The following is a 15,948-nucleotide window of genomic DNA, read 5'->3' as shown; positions in this document are numbered from 1 at the left end:
AAAGTGAAAAGTTCACGCCCCGTTTACACTGGTTGACCAAGCCCCGGAAACTACGGATTCTTTGAGTAGTGGAGTTCTCCAGACTACCGCGTACAGCTACTCTGAATTCGACTTTCTGTACACACTTCAATTAAACTTTTTACGAAATTTTGTGCGCGGGGCAGTTTGTTGGAAAACAATAGATGAAAAAGATGATGATCTATTCTGGTCTTGGAATGACGTGCTACAGCAGGAACCCAGTGAGTCGGGCTGTGGTTTAATTCAAATAAACCCTTTTTTCTACTCAACGGGAGGCTCAATTTTCTATACGTGCTTTGAAAGTGAATTGGTATGAGTAAGATCCTTCTTAGCATCGGCGCTCGGTGATCTTTCAACAGCGCAGTACGGGCTCAGAATACAAAGCTCGACAGAGACACCTCCAAAAGATTCCACTGCGCATGCACGAGCACTAAGTGTTACCAGTCTGCAGAAAGCTCAACAGCAGATTAAAAGACGGTCCAAGTAGGCTTTCGCCTTTACATTCTTAAGATGTTCTAAGCATCCTCCCTAATTGATGGGCGGTCAGCACACTTACATTATTGTGTTTATACTCAGCCACACATAGCTTTTCTGTGGCGCCATTTCATGAGTAATTCGCCAACTCCCACGTTATGTTTTTCACTCAGCATTCAGACTTGTGACTGTAGCATACTATTTGCTGCCGGACCACACAGGCGCATAAACGCTCGTCTCAGTGTATAAAACGCCCATTTCTGATGTTTTGTTTGGCAACCTTGCTTCCCGGTGCTGCAATCTGTTTTCAACCTCTTATTGGCTGCCTCACATCCAGTAAGAAAAACACATCACAATTCGCCCTTCTCTACATTCGCCCATTCTCCAACTCGTCCGTCGGCGCACTCCATCGGATGCATTGCGAGGTTCTGAGGAAACGTGTGCCCCCTAAAGCCACAAAAAGAGCGGTCATGTGGAGTATCTCCGGCGGTAAGCTTGTTGCAGGAGATTGCTGTACTGTTTAACAAATAACTTTACCAACCTCGGCATCGTAACTTTCCTCTCAGTGCCAAACGTAAAATCCTTTGAGCAAGACCAGCTATCACAACGTCAACAAGGAGGTTTGCCTAACAAGGCACAAACAATACTTTCTACACAGCGAGACTAAGAATGTAGTGAGACTATAATGTAGCGGGACTAACAAAGTAGTTAAGATACGAAGATTAATTAGTTGGTTGCTGGCTTGATGAAACATAGTGCTTATACCGACAGAACAAAGAGTAAACACAGATGCGATGCCGGTGTCCTGTGTGTGCTCTTTCATTGTAGACGTAAGCGTCCAATAAATCATGTTTTGTCGAGGCTAAAAAAATACTTTTACCAGACTGGGCACGTCACTAAAAGAATCTGGGGGCACGCGAATAATAAATGCACAGGTGCAATCAGTTATATTTGGTGGTATATACACATCGCTGTCCCCAGCTTGAGCATTGCAATGTATCTATTGTGGGAATTACGCCCATCGAGCGGCTGGCATGAGACGTGCTGTGCACCAGGGATGCGCATGTACCACTCACGGGCTTTAAAAGCAGCAGCCATGGCACGGCCTGAAGAGTCGACAACAGACCACTGTGCGCGCGGGATGGGTGTGCCTCGGCGGGATGAAGGTTAGGGGCTGTGCATGTGCCCACATGGTGGTAGCGAATGGCTTTCGTGTTCTTTTCGTATTATATATATATATATATATATATATATATATATATATATATATATATATATATATATATATATATATATATATATGTATGTATGTATGTATGTATGTGTGTGTGTGTGTGTGTGTGTGTGTGTGCGTGTGTGTGTGTGTGTGTGTGTGCGTGTGTGTGTGTGCGTGTGCGTGTGTGTGTGTGTGTGTGTGTGTGTGTGTGTGTGTGTGTGTGTGTGTGTGTGTGAGAGAGAGAGAGAGACAGTATTATTCCAAGTTAAGGGTAGATGCAGACAGGACGAACGCAGACTATAGCAATTGATTTGTGCCATTTCAATAAATCAGTTGCTATTTTGCCTTCGTCGTGTCTGCATATTCTCTGGTGTCCCGTACCAATCGCAGTTTAACATTAAAGAATATGTCCTAACCATATACAGGAAATAATCATGGGCAGATAACACGAGCATTATACCTATTGATAATAATATCCCTTTTGTTGTTGATACTACCATGTTTCTTTCTTGGGGGTGGCTTGCATTTCTGGTATGCTTTTCTATTTTTTTCTCCAAAGGTATGAGCGAATTCAAAATCTCATATATGTTGTGTGGGATGTCGTTCCGTCCATATACGTTAAGTAAGTGTGAGTGAGTGAGTGAGTCAGTCAGTCAGTGAGTGTGTGTAAGTGGGCGTGTCATAGCCTGACTCCATTCTAAATCAGCAGGAGTTGTTATGGTAAAGTTAATTAGGTTTGCTTTCTTATTATAGTATTCATCATGATTTCTCGCGCAAATTCTATTCGCCTCTGACAGCTATGCATAGGACGAAGTAGATTTTTGCTGGGTGACATGGGTGATTGATTGATATGTGAGGTTTAACGTCCCAAAACCAACATATTATGAGAGAGCCGTAGTGGAGGACTCCGGAAACTTTGATCACCTGGGGTTCTTTAACATGCGCTTAAATCTGAGCACACGGGTATAAAGCGTTTTCGCCTCCATCTGAGAAACGCAGACACCGCATCCGGGATTCGATCCCGCTACCTGCAGTTCAGCAGGCGAGTACCTTAGCCACTAGACCACCACACCGTAGGTTACTCCAAAATCTATTGTTACATATTGCATATGTTACGTCTATCTATTACATCTATTACGTTTATTATATTCACATAAATAATTGCGATGTTAAGGATGCCTCTAGACAAAGCGTGGTTTGGAACTTTGAGAGCAACGCTTTTAGTTATGGTCCACTCAATGTCCAGCCTGTTTAGGGTGCCTCTAGATAAAGCGTAAATTAATAAAAGCAGGAACGGGGTTTGGGACTTTGAAACCAACGCTTATAGTTATGATCCACAGAATATCCGGCCCGTTTTCATGTGCGCAACCATGCACTCCGACAGAACAAGGTTCTGAAATACAGAAATTACGTGTACGACCTCCAACGCCAACTTCGCTGCTTTTGTATTGACAGTGGTGTGACGAAGTACATTTGTGACCCTTGACACTTCAATAGATCGGTGGCCACGTTTTGCTGGGATAATTCATGCGCAGTGTTTAACGTCGTCACATGATGAGCTTACTTTTTTGATGAACCGCCTCACACGTCCACTTGTAGTTTTGCACTAGGTCATGAGTGAAGTACTGCACCCGAGGCAGCCGCAGAACGTACGGGCTGCGTGGGCATTTTGCGTTGATGGATGACGATATGCAGTACTTGAATTCCTGGTATCCCCTGAAAGCGACAAATTGAGTGTTCAAACGCACGTCCGAGGCACTGTGAACTGTCCGAGCTACGGGTAGCATAAGAAAGACTGGGGCAAACATACGTGCACGCCGTTTCAAGTGACGCATTCTTGCTTGAGTTCGTTATGTACGGAAGGACCAACACATTCAAAAAACCGAGGCACTCAGTCAAGGAGTCTATCACCTCGTTGCCGTCGCAGTTATCTGAAGAAAAAAGGAAGGTCAACATGGTCAACTGCAGCATATAGTGCACTATGAAGGCTATAGATCGTACGAATACCGTATATAAACGACATGAGCGGAAAGTGTAAGCACATTTGCGAAGAATCTTTGATCACAATAAGAACTTAGAACTCTTCATAAGAAGCTAGTTTGTCACAATTTCACAATTTTCATCGTTTTTTTTTCTGAGGTTAGAACGCCGCCTTTCAAGCGAAATCAAAATATCAATGAGAAGAAGAGTCACCGCTGCCTCGACTGTTATCATGGCCACGAATCGATGCCCTGTCAAGCCACGTTTCGTCCAGGAGAAGAAACAGAACTTATTTGTGTGGGGTGCAGGGTAAAATCTATCGCACTTCGCTGGAAAAAATTTCCTCTGACTTCAAGTGATGAGCTGCCCGGAGCATTGTCACTATGAAGGTTCATTGCAGACGCAGCTAGTTATTCTTCCGAAGTGATGGAGTACTTTTCCGTGTAAAACATGACATCGGCCGTCATAATATGGTACATAATAGCTTACAGTGCACTCAGAGACACGGACAAGAAGGGAAACACGAAACATCGGTGCTTATATTCGTGCGTCTGTTCTTCATCTGTGTCTCAGAGTGCGCTGCAAGCTATTAGGCACCTTCACCATCTAGCCCAGTCAAAATCTTTGTTACTGATGGTATCTGTGTGATTTGAAAGTTTAAACGAGGCAACTGACAATATTTAGTTTTGCGTTCGCTTTTATTTCCCTATAACAACCCACCAATACATGCCATTACGCGCATGCGTAGCTTTTACTCCTCCCTCGACTAATTTTCTTATTTTGCCTACAAGGCCAATATGCCCTAATCTATTTTATTCACAGAAGAATTAGTCTTTTAATCGACGTAAAATATCTGTACTGATATCTGTTTTATACGCAGCAAGGTCTAAACTAATCGATATTACCGGTCATCTGACTTACCAGCCGGAAACTTACCAGCCTGACCTGCTCGGCATGTCCAGTTGTATTGGTTGTACAAGTCTCGAACGTAGTGCAGCACATGTGGCGTCTGAGGCAATACTTTGGGGCCACACTTCAAGCTCAGCTTTGAATTCACGCAGTCCTGGTATGCAGATATAGCCCTGTTGACAACAATAACTTTACGTGAGTAAGCCACGCTCGGTCACACTAAAATGGCGCTCTGTGTGCCCTCATATGCTGAGTGGACAACACGTCATCCGGGTTGTGTGCGCTTATGACAATGCAACAAGAAAATTGTAAAATTGGTGCTTCAATGGGTTTATTATAGGCTCGCGTTCCGCTGTCAGTTTTGTTTAGGACAGCGGGCCCCCTGAGATTTAAATTTGAAGTCGAAATAAATCTGTTTGGTGTTTGGCTTCACTGTAACGACCGGTTTCAGGTGCCCTAAAAAGCTTTCCCAAGAAATCATAGGATGATATCTCAATTAAAATGTTACGCCACTAATCTCCTCACTTTAGAAACAGCTTGCAGCCTTTGGGGAGACCTTATCTCAAAACAACATCTGCCATGCGTTGTGTTGCCTCTTGATAAGTTGGCGCTTCTATATATATGCCACGCTGATAGCGCGCAAGCCGTTTGTGGCCTGAAATAACCGGGCGCGCGGCGTTAAAGCAAGGAAAGGCACGCGAGATCGATGACGTTCATTGTTGGCGGACAGGAAGACGCCTTGAATGGGCGTCTTCATTTTCGAGTGCTGGCCCCGAAAAATCTGATAATTCAAGTAAGCCCACGTGGCGTCGATCGGTCCAACACTGATTTTTATCACCGAGAGGAAATCGTCCTTTGTTGCAAGCCACTCAGAATGCGAGATTACTAAACGAAGGAAGCCGAGGCGGGCAAAGCTGCGGCCAGCAAGCCCACGAGTGTCATGCACAGCAGCAAAGGTCCGGCTATTGAGCGGAGAATATTGATGCAGGGCAAAATACGAGAGGAGGAATGGCAGCCTTCACTCGGTTTTGAATCTTCACCGTGTGTTTTGTGCATGCCTCTCTCGTGTGGACCTTCACGTTGTATATCCATGCGAGAAGACTAAGACCGCATAGAGCGGGACAGTTTTGAACACACTGGGAACTCTGTCTTGTGTAGTTTGTGAAACTAATAGTGAAAGCCCCAGTTCATTATGAAGGAGGCTCCAAGAGAGCTTGCTATAAGGGAAGTTTTTGCAGTCAAGCAACAAAGGGCAGGCCGCTGCTGCCCACACTCCGCTTACAAAAGAGAGCTTTGTCGAGCAGTGGTCGCTAGTAGATCAAGTAGGCTTGATTTATTAACGTAAATTTTGGTTAGTTATAAATCATTATTCTCCACAACAGTATGTGCTTTTAACTGATCATTGATAACGTGATAACTCCACTGAATTTTTTCCTGACTTTGAAGTTGCGTAGAAAAAAAAAACAGAGACACAGGTGGAGGACTATTTATCGTGTCTATGAAACTGAAAATTTCGAGAATATTTATGGGAGAAAAAAAATAAAATCAAAGCAAGCAACGCTCTGATTAAATTTGGTCAAACTTCATATAAGAAAGGCAGTTACAATAATACGAAAATGAAAACTACGTAATAGCGCTTTATGGCAACGATAACTTGAGTAAACTGAAACTGACACAAACAAATGGGTGCATGAACATTTTGTTCTTTTCTTTTTTTTTGTCCGCTTGCAGCACTGCTGGAGCGCCGTCCCAACTGCAGTGTGGTTGTAGTGCTCGTCTCGAGCAAACGCAATCAGTATACTGCCGGACAAGGCGGTTTTAATAATTCCTGGTGTTTTACACGCCAAAACCACATCGTTATTTAGGCACACCGTTGTGATGGGTTTCCGAAAAGTACGACCGACTGGAGTTCTTCAATTACCACTGTCATTGAACATGCACGAGCCTCTAGCATGTTGCCGCCATCGAGATGCGAACGATTTCGCCGCGATCGTCACGGCCACGTACATATGTGCTTTTTTATTTTTTTATTTTTTAACATGGAGCTCCTTCCGTTACAGCAACTCTCTAGAAGCAACATTTGCACTATGGCTACCTCGCACTACTGTGCACCCCGGGAATGTCTCAAATTGAGCACGCTGTTTCCACAGCACCTCGCTGACAAGATAAATCACAGAAGCATCATTTACAGCCGTGCAATACAGGCTGCGCATATGTACAGCGTAAATTTTGTTATTTGTACAAAAAGGGATGGAGTACTAGCTCACCTCTGTGAGTTTTTTGGCCGAGCTACACGAGCACAGGGGTCAAATTGGCTTTGTCCTATTGCAGCTAGACAGCGTTTAGAAACTCCACCAGAAAATTCGGTACATCCCACGTACCTTGGGAATCGATGTTATGCGCAGCATGCGGATGGAAGGTGACCGTGATGTATTTTTTATTGAGCCAAACGTTACAATGTTCCGCTTAACATATGCACAAATGCACGCACAGGCATACGTTAAACAGCCGCATATGTTTTATATCGCCAGTTGTTTACATTTGCGTAACGATGCCAACAGCAACATGGATATTAGCATCATCAGAAACGGTAAGCTGATTTAAAGCGCTGCATGCTGCTCGCGAGGATCGAAGTTCTGAACACTGCAACATAAACACTGACTACAATTAATATTAACCCGACGTGACAACTGTATCGTAGGTGCACATATGCAATGCACACAAAATTGGATAGCCAGCACTGAAATCACAATTAGGGTTTCACGAGCATTAGGGTCTATTTGAAAGGTATTTCCGAGACTTGGCATGGTTCTGTGGTAAAATGCTCGTGCAAAATCCCAGGGTTTAATTCCTGCTGGGGCAATTTCATTTATTCTTTGCATTCGTCCGTTCAATGCTGCCGATGAATAGTACTACTGAGAATATTATATGATTACGAATTTAGCAAATACCGACAGGTCTTGCCGTGCTTACAACCTAGCAGCCGACGATAACGCATAGCAGAGAGCAAGTGACCTTCGTACTGTTTTCAGTGCAATGCAATTTGCCCACTTCATGCAATTTAGTAACAGTTTATTTTAGGAACCATAAAAGATTCACGTCCCGCCCTTCTACTGCGTGCTCTATCATATCTTAGTTCCGGCAGTTGGACTCTACAAAATGAAATATGAATATTTTCAAGAAGTGATTCAAGGCCTGTTTAAGAAAACCACGTGTTTTTTTACGCCTGACTTCGCTAAAGTGGCAAGGAAAGCTTTGAAAACCTTGTCAATTAAACTCATAAAACGTAACAAAAAAGAAATTAACGAGTACAGGTTGTAATGTAGAACATATACATCCTTCTGTGAACTTGAACGATCTCAAGCTCAAATAGAGACTGTGCACAGCTGCAATATATAACGCATACTGAATAATTAAAGTCTCTTTAACATCACCTCTGATCTACTAAAATTTCATTCACATGTCCCGTAATATAAAGAATGATCTTACCCGCAGGCTGCTTCGGTCTTCCACGTATTGACTTCCTCGGGATTTAAACCATGGACCGCCATGTTGAGTGGCTTGGAGCAGTTTTCCAGAGGCCCAAGAACCAAAAATGGGTTACACACGGCTATTTAAAAAAATATATATATGTAAGTTTAGGCCTTGAAAGCATAACAAATTTAGCCAAATACTATTGATTACCTTTAGGAAGGGAAGGTTCGCATGTCCACTCATACTTTCGGTATAGCTCATTGGTGTAGTACTTTATGAGCAGAGATTCAGTTACCTCACTATTATTAGCACACATTCGAACTTTTTCGTTGACGCACTGCTGGTAGTGTTTCATAGACCTGAAATAATACGGATCAACGTACGTCAAGAATGATACGACGGGCAAGTCTCGCCTATGCGCGAAGAACGACAAGCAAAACCAAGATGAACGGAGGTAGCTCACGTGCAAGCTACTTTCAGCTTTTCTGGGTCTTGCCGTGCGTGGGCGTTTGGCATGACTTTGACGTGCATGAATCCCATGCATTCCATGAGGGCTCTGGTTGCAGATTTTTCGGAGCAGTGCGGTGGCTTTCTTGGGTGCACAGTCGTTGGTTCAATTCGTGGTGCTAACGTTGTGGTGCTTTTTTTCCCTGGCAGACATGCGGCGCATATTATTGACAGCACGTTTCGGGATGTGTGAGGACGATGGGGGAAAATTAAGAAAAGAGAACTCACTGTGACGACACGTCGAGCTGTACTTTGTGTACAGGCCCCCTGTGAGATCGTCCATAGTGTCCTCACTGTAGACGTTGGTATTAGGGCATAACTGGCGGGCCGATTTCGCCACGCAGGCTTGGTAATCGGCCACGGCGCTGGAAAGAAACAAAAAAGCATAAGTGCGTTTAACGACAAGAACCTCTGGTGTGAACGGCATGAACTACTGCCACGACTTACAAGACAGCGGCACATGAAAATAAGACAAAACAGTTACTGCTTTCTGCAGCATGTTATAAACATACAAAGGGATAGTGACGATATGACATTTTAAACATTGTCGTTATCTCACAATGTTTCGAAATATGGGATTAAACAAGATATGTGATATTCTTGCAACTAACGCCAAAAACGAATTCTCACGCATCATCCTCGAGTGCAGGGCCAAAACATTTCACACAGCCCCGGTGGCCCGTTGAGAAAGCTATAGAGAAAGAGAAAGTTCGATTTAAAAAAGAAGATCTTCGAAAGAATTCATTTGGGGGGACAATCGGGCGACGTCTTTGGGTTCATTTTGTTCATTGTAAAAAAAAAATGATAGGAGCACGTTTACAAGAATTCGTATCTTCAATGAGCAGCAGCTTCCTGAATCAAGGCTCAGTAGTTTTTTTTTTTTCGCAACCCTCACGTTCTCAAGGCAACCTAAAACCATAGCATGCGTATAACTGGCCCACCCACTTCAACTCCTCAGTCTCGAATTTTTGGAATTTGAGCCCCGGTTCAACAAAGTGACGAAAGTTCACTGAGTTACTCACAGGCATGCGCTCTGTTGCTGCTCTTCATCGTCCGGTTTTTCCATGTTGGGCAGGACCAGCCAGGTAATGATTCCTTTGCAACGTCTTAGTTTTCCCGTGAGCAGTTCTTCATTACATTCTGAAACTGCACACCGTAAAATAATGAGCCTGCCTGTTTGACCTGGAGGTATTGAAACAGTTCATACCTGGCTGTGTGACCGGACGGCACACGGAGGCGTGTTTCTTCATGACCTGGTAGAGATACTGGTCTACTGCTGAACTATTGGCAATTTGCGCCGTGTTAGAAGCACACGACTCCATGATGCCAGTGTACACACACGTTTTGTAGTCCTGAAGACCTCTGAATGAGTAAAAAAAGGGAGGTGATGGGTCACATTGTGCGAATGCATTTATATGTATTATGGTGTTCTCAATTAAACGCAACAGCTCTGGACAAATGACATTTGCAATAATAATTAAAAGATTCACAAAATAGATTAAAGTAATTGCTTCGGTTCAGTTACACTGAAACATTTCAAAAAGGGCAGTTAGACGTTCTGAAACTGCGGGAAACGACCAAGACATTAACAAGAAAAACACCCAGAACACCACACTGCCAACTGTTTATTTCAAAGTTGAAAATCATTAAAATATTATTAAATAAAAAGCTGCCCAGTGTGCTTCACAAACCAGACACCTGTCATCTCTGCCTTAAAGGCAATATCCTAGAAGACTAATTAAATCAAACCTTCACTTACTGGCATGAATCTTGCATTGAAAATGATAAGGCAGCGTTCGGTTTGACAACGAAGTCAATGAAACCTCTACATTCTTTAAGCTTATCCGTGAGAATTTCTGCAGTGCACACTGGAAAATAGAAACAATGGCATTCACTTAAATAACAAAGCCCCTTACGATACACAGTTCACATTGAATCATAGTCCAAGGTACTCTTACTGTTTTCTGATGTCTTCACACATGCCCACGAATATTTGTTGTAGTACTGTATCATATACTTTAGAACTTCTGAGTTCTGTGCTAAGACAATTCCATCTCCACAGGTACCCTTAATTGACTGCATCAAGCATGTTTCATAGCTTTTCAAGTGCCTGCGAAAAAAATGACATTCGAGGCATGTATTCATTCCCGCAATCCGTTAAGGATGAACGATGGTGAATGGGAACTCACCGACACGTCTCCGCAACATCCACGGCCGGGTGAAAGACCGACACGTCTTTTGGAACTAAAACTTCGATGACGCCAGCACACTGTACCAGACTTTTCTCTATTTTCGCATTGCAGGCTGATCCTGAAGTGAATGAGAGAAAAGGCAAAAGTGCTGTAACCGCGAGTTCACTACCTTCACAACCGAGCGGACTAACCTGATGTGATTCCCAGCTTGCATGTCCATCTGTAGTCTTCGTACATGTTAACGAACTGTTTAATTTCTCCCGCTTGAATGATTTTGTCGTATTCCAGGCATGACGATGGTATCTTGGAGTTGACACACTGCTTGAACAAGTTGTTATTCCTGGCCAAGAGACACCCCCACAGCATATATTCGCACTGCGACGCGCTAACAGAGACAAAAGACGGACTTACTTGCAGGCTGTCTTTAGAAAGGCGACGAGTGTTTTATCTTTCGCGAATGGCTGAACTTTGACTTTAATAAAACCGAGGCACTCCTTCGCTCTTTCATGGAGATATTTTGCCTCACATTTAGGGGACAAGTCGATCACAGGCTTCACTAAAAGAAAAAAAAACGTAATATTTTAGAATACGTAAAAAAATCTGTGGTCGTTCAGTCGTCACCGCATTGATTGTGCGCTTTTATACAGAATGAATAGAAGGTCAAGATGCAATGCAATGCAGATTCAATATTAACAAAGCGCTGAAATCTAAATGGACAGAACTAACCTATGCAGGTACTTCCGTCGTCAATTTGCCGCCAATATCTTTCATTGTATGACCAACAATAGGGTCGATGAGAAACACACCATTTGATCAGGGAGCCACAACAGCAACCTAAATGAGTCCGTACTGCTTACAATATAAAGAAGCTCACGTCGGAGTACAAATGTAGTAGCAGTAATTGCATAGTTGCCTTCGTAAATGAAAAACATGTATACTCGGATTCGCCCTTTCTGCTTGCGCAGCTAAGCACAAGCGTGCAGGGTCAAATCCTGGTAACGTTTTATTGAGGGCGTGATGCAAAAACGTGTGTGTTCAGTGCATATATTGTGTACATGAAAACTCGTACTGGAGACTCTCACTAGAGCTTGCCTCTTGAAATTGTAGGCTGGGCATTTTAAAATCCTAAAATGTGACCTCAGTAAACAGGCAAGAGCACTCGCTGTCAGAGTGTTGGCGTGGTGACGCGTGCAGGCGTAGTGAAGCGAACCCTTCGCCTATACTTTTTGCTTCAACACGTCCCTGCAAACTTGGAGTATCATGAACAACACCGGGTGCACCGAAACGTTGAGTGCACTAGGCTACTAATCATCTCGTTAAAACGCGTTTTTACCTTATAGTGAATACACACTATGAAAGCGAATGAAAAAAAAAAAAGCCTTACGGCCTTCGCACGTCCAGTTGTATTCGCTAAAAAGTCCTTCTGTGATGTTGTCTAGATTCACCGCTGCCACTAAGGACTCTTGGAAGCATACCGATCGGACGGCTGTAACCGCACATTCTTGGTAACGACGCACACCCCTGCGAAAAAAAAACAGCAATGTTTCTTGCACGAACTACTAGAATTATAACACAGCAAGACAGTGAAAGACTTTACACTTACCTGCACGCAGCAGACAGCATCTCCTCGGAAGATTCGTCCACCAGAGGGATTATATCCGAGGAAACTATCGATGAACATTGGTCAAGGACGGAAGACATGAGTTGCAAAGAACACGCGGTGGCTGGAATAAAAGAATATTTGAAATGTAAGGGCACCTGAAATTGACGGCAACTACCTTACCATTCTCCAGGCAAGTCCAGTTGTACTTGGTGAACATGCGTTTCGTCATTTTGTTTAGCACGTCAACGTCGAATACAACATCCGGGCAAAGAGTATTCACATGGTATATCACACAGTCTTGATACTTTTTGTTTCCCCTGTAACATATGGTACGAGATCAGTGAATGTTGCACAGGAGAAATACAAGGGCTATTCTCACACTAGATTATGCGCGTATAATGGCGTTAACTTGCATTGCCGCTTCCATATGCTACTTCACACACACACACACACACACACACACACACACACACACACACACACACACACACACACACACACACACACACACACACACACACACACACACACACACACACACACACACACACACACACACACACATATATATATATATATATATATATATATATATATATATATATATATATTGTGGCATGTGGCATTCTACTATAGTTTCGGGTAAAAAACCAAAAGAAAATATACTGAAATAACGTAGACAATATAAAGGAAAATAATTACGGTAATTTAAAAGATTTACATTTTACGAAGGGCTAATTATGAGGCAGGTGCCAATAATTTAAAAAAGAAAACAAAAACTGCCACTGCCTCTAAACCAACAAAAAAACTGCCGAAGGTACTGCAATGCCTGACAGTATTAAGTACAGTGTATTTACTCACTGGCAAGCAAACTTCAAAGCCTTTTTGTCGGTGTAGTTTGACGAGTAGGGAATGACGTAGGACTGAATGTTATCTTCGCAGCTCTCTATAGCTTCGCTCAGTTTCTCTACAGTGCACGAGACCTCTGAAAATGTGAAAAAGAACAAAGCGCGCTCACGTGATGGTACATGAGGCTATAATGCTTATATTTTTCTTACTTTGGGGCTCGCACACCCAGAAATACTTGTTGTACGAGCCAGCTGTTGCGTTTTGTAGCCACTCCCGAGTTATGACCTTCTCAATGGGACAAACTTCAAACGACTTTCTCGCCAAGCAGTCTTGATACTTTGTCACGTACCTGAGAGATGAAGCAAGTGAAAGTTTAAAAGCAGTAAAACAAAACAAGAGCATCCAAGACCTGCACAGTCTTGACGAAACTTACACGCATGCTACGTCCATAGTCTCTTTGGATGTCGGGAGCCGTAAGTTCGGAACGACTTTCTGTTCTAAATACTTTTGACATTTGTTCAAAATATCGTTGAAGTTGGCTACGGTGCAGTTTGAAACTGTTGGAAAAACGTATTGTATCATGCATCCATACATGCCAAAGGCGCATACGATAGAATAGTAAAGAAAAAAGAACAACAGAAAACTCACGGTCCGTTGTACAGGTCCAGTTGTAGTTGCTAAAGTTGCCAGCCGTGATGTCATTTAACACATTGACATCTTCCATGTCGTCATGAGGGCAGATCATTTTACCTTTTGTGACTACACAGTCTTGATAACGTTTGAACTCACTGCAAGCCAATGGTAGCTTCATGTCAAACACAGAAACATGCGTGGCAGGCTTGACTGTATCCTCCAATATGTTACCGCAAGTTGCCACTACAATGTTTGCATTTTCTGGAGTGCAGTTCATAGCTGAAAAAAAAAGCAAAAATAAATAATGTCACTAATGCTGATAAAATAGCCAACGTTACCCCATGCATATGTGATATATCGGATATCATGTGCGGGTAATATTCGTGAGTGACTGATAAGAAAGTCATTACTGTGAGTTGTAATAGGTGTAAAAGTTCCCTTTGCTGTAATATTTGGAAAGCATGTCACATCATACTCAGGTAAAATAACACGAACGTTAACGCGCTTAGAAGTGCTTCAGAAGTGAGACGTTATCAAAAAGTATGACACAAAACAAGCTGTTGGTGTAGATCAACTCGTAAGTGTTTTTGCTTTTCTTGAGATTTGCATTATTTAGTAAACGCTTTTGTCAACAAGAACGGCAAAGACGCCAAGGTGCAAAATCTATGTAAGTAATTTAAACACTAAAGCCGAAAAAGAAAACTGAAGTATGCGCCTCTATATTAGTTTTGGAATGTCACGTCCAGTGACTACACTTTGGACTATAACAGGGACCGTATGTTCTGAGGATGCTGTTTACACGATTATACTTTTATCTTATTCTGCATTGTTTCACAACTGGATGTTCGTCATAAAATTTGCAGAAGCACAGATCGTAGCACAGGTGGAGCCTGAGAAGGAGTAACGTTGTTCAGAATCGAACACAGTTCCAACAACGTTTTATACAGACGGTGGAAAGGGCCCCCTCGGATGACAGCTCTGCTGAAGTTTTAATATTATAAAACACTCACGCAGCCCGAAATTGTTGAACTGCTAAGGGCATCGTGAAGTTGGTCGGGAACTCGCTTTCGTCGCAGGCAGTACGAAGCTTAAGAGGACTCACTTTTTACGGAACACGTCCAGCTGTATCTTGTTTCCACTTCCCTGGTTATGTTAGACAGCGAAATTCTACCAAGGCGCAGGTCTGTGGGACATTTCGCTGTCAGGGCAGAACTGATGCATTGCACGTATTCTCGAACACCTCTGCGTTCATCAAAAGAGACTTACTAAAATTTCTCTTCTAAACAGGCAAAAAGAAATTACATGTTTGGCTAACACCGCACGTTACTTGGAGGTGGAAGCACGTTATTATTGTTCCTGTAAGAACGAGACAAGCGACTCACTGGCAGGAATTTCGCAGCTGCAGACGGTCTTGTAGGTTGATGTTCTGCAGTATTTTGGTGCTAATAATGTCTGAACAACTGTCCACAGCTTCCCTATATTCTTCTTTTGTGCAAATTTTTCCTGCGAAACAAGATTCAACACACATGTAGTTTCTTGTGTGGTTGTGTAAGGGATATATATATATATATATATATATATATATATATATATATATAGAGAGAGAGAGAGAGAGAGAGAGAGAGAGAGACAGAGCGTCTCGCAAGTTCTACTCAAGCTCAGTCTACCTTGTTCTGCGCAAGTCCAGTTGTACCGGTTGAAGAGACCACGTGTCAGGTTTTGCGAAGCGTCTTCATCTCTGAAGTTCGTGTGTGGGCAGACTTCGGGACCGTGTTCCACAATACACGCTCGGAACTTATTGTGGCCGCTGAGAGATGCGAGAGTAAAATTTGAATAATGGCATGAGCACATGGTCACAACATAAAAAAAAAACAATCACACGTGCAGTGACAATGCACGATTATTTGAACAGTGAAAATTATTACACTAAGTTTGACTCTCCTGAAACTCTTACCTGTTGATTAGTGAAACATAAATCTCCCACACTCACAGAAACCGATCCCGTTACTTTAGCTTCACCTTCGGGTTCACTTAGTGTTCATCATGACGTCGATACGCTTGCAAAGAGTATGGATCTATGTAAAACCCATTGT

General features: G+C 42.9%; 1 protein-coding gene across 1 annotated transcript in view; it reads right to left on the bottom strand.

Moving 5' to 3' along the window:
- Positions 1 to 15,948, bottom strand: part of LOC119176808 (uncharacterized) — a 78,812-nt gene that overhangs the window by 43,492 nt on the left and 19,372 nt on the right. The window contains exons 23-46 of the mRNA XM_075877534.1: positions 15,523 to 15,662; positions 15,238 to 15,358; positions 14,958 to 15,097; positions 13,871 to 14,134; positions 13,656 to 13,779; positions 13,432 to 13,571; positions 13,235 to 13,358; positions 12,554 to 12,690; positions 12,374 to 12,494; positions 12,155 to 12,291; positions 11,182 to 11,326; positions 10,962 to 11,110; positions 10,768 to 10,888; positions 10,537 to 10,688; positions 10,338 to 10,446; positions 9,786 to 9,940; positions 9,601 to 9,724; positions 8,807 to 8,943; positions 8,535 to 8,721; positions 8,282 to 8,430; positions 8,087 to 8,207; positions 4,625 to 4,770; positions 3,519 to 3,639; positions 3,273 to 3,424 (exon numbers count right to left, since the gene is read on the bottom strand). Coding sequence (XP_075733649.1) covers positions 3,273 to 3,424; positions 3,519 to 3,639; positions 4,625 to 4,770; positions 8,087 to 8,207; positions 8,282 to 8,430; positions 8,535 to 8,721; positions 8,807 to 8,943; positions 9,601 to 9,724; positions 9,786 to 9,940; positions 10,338 to 10,446; positions 10,537 to 10,688; positions 10,768 to 10,888; positions 10,962 to 11,110; positions 11,182 to 11,326; positions 12,155 to 12,291; positions 12,374 to 12,494; positions 12,554 to 12,690; positions 13,235 to 13,358; positions 13,432 to 13,571; positions 13,656 to 13,779; positions 13,871 to 14,134; positions 14,958 to 15,097; positions 15,238 to 15,358; positions 15,523 to 15,662 — 3,416 coding nt within the window. The remainder of the gene's footprint in view (positions 1 to 3,272; positions 3,425 to 3,518; positions 3,640 to 4,624; positions 4,771 to 8,086; positions 8,208 to 8,281; positions 8,431 to 8,534; positions 8,722 to 8,806; positions 8,944 to 9,600; positions 9,725 to 9,785; positions 9,941 to 10,337; positions 10,447 to 10,536; positions 10,689 to 10,767; positions 10,889 to 10,961; positions 11,111 to 11,181; positions 11,327 to 12,154; positions 12,292 to 12,373; positions 12,495 to 12,553; positions 12,691 to 13,234; positions 13,359 to 13,431; positions 13,572 to 13,655; positions 13,780 to 13,870; positions 14,135 to 14,957; positions 15,098 to 15,237; positions 15,359 to 15,522; positions 15,663 to 15,948) is intronic.

Source organism: Rhipicephalus microplus, chromosome X (assembly GCF_043290135.1).
Source record: "Rhipicephalus microplus isolate Deutch F79 chromosome X, USDA_Rmic, whole genome shotgun sequence".
In the NCBI taxonomy this organism is placed as follows: Eukaryota; Metazoa; Arthropoda; class Arachnida; order Ixodida; family Ixodidae; genus Rhipicephalus; species Rhipicephalus microplus.
Note: the sequence above shows the minus strand (reverse complement) of the source record. Positions and strands in the feature narration are given on the sequence as shown.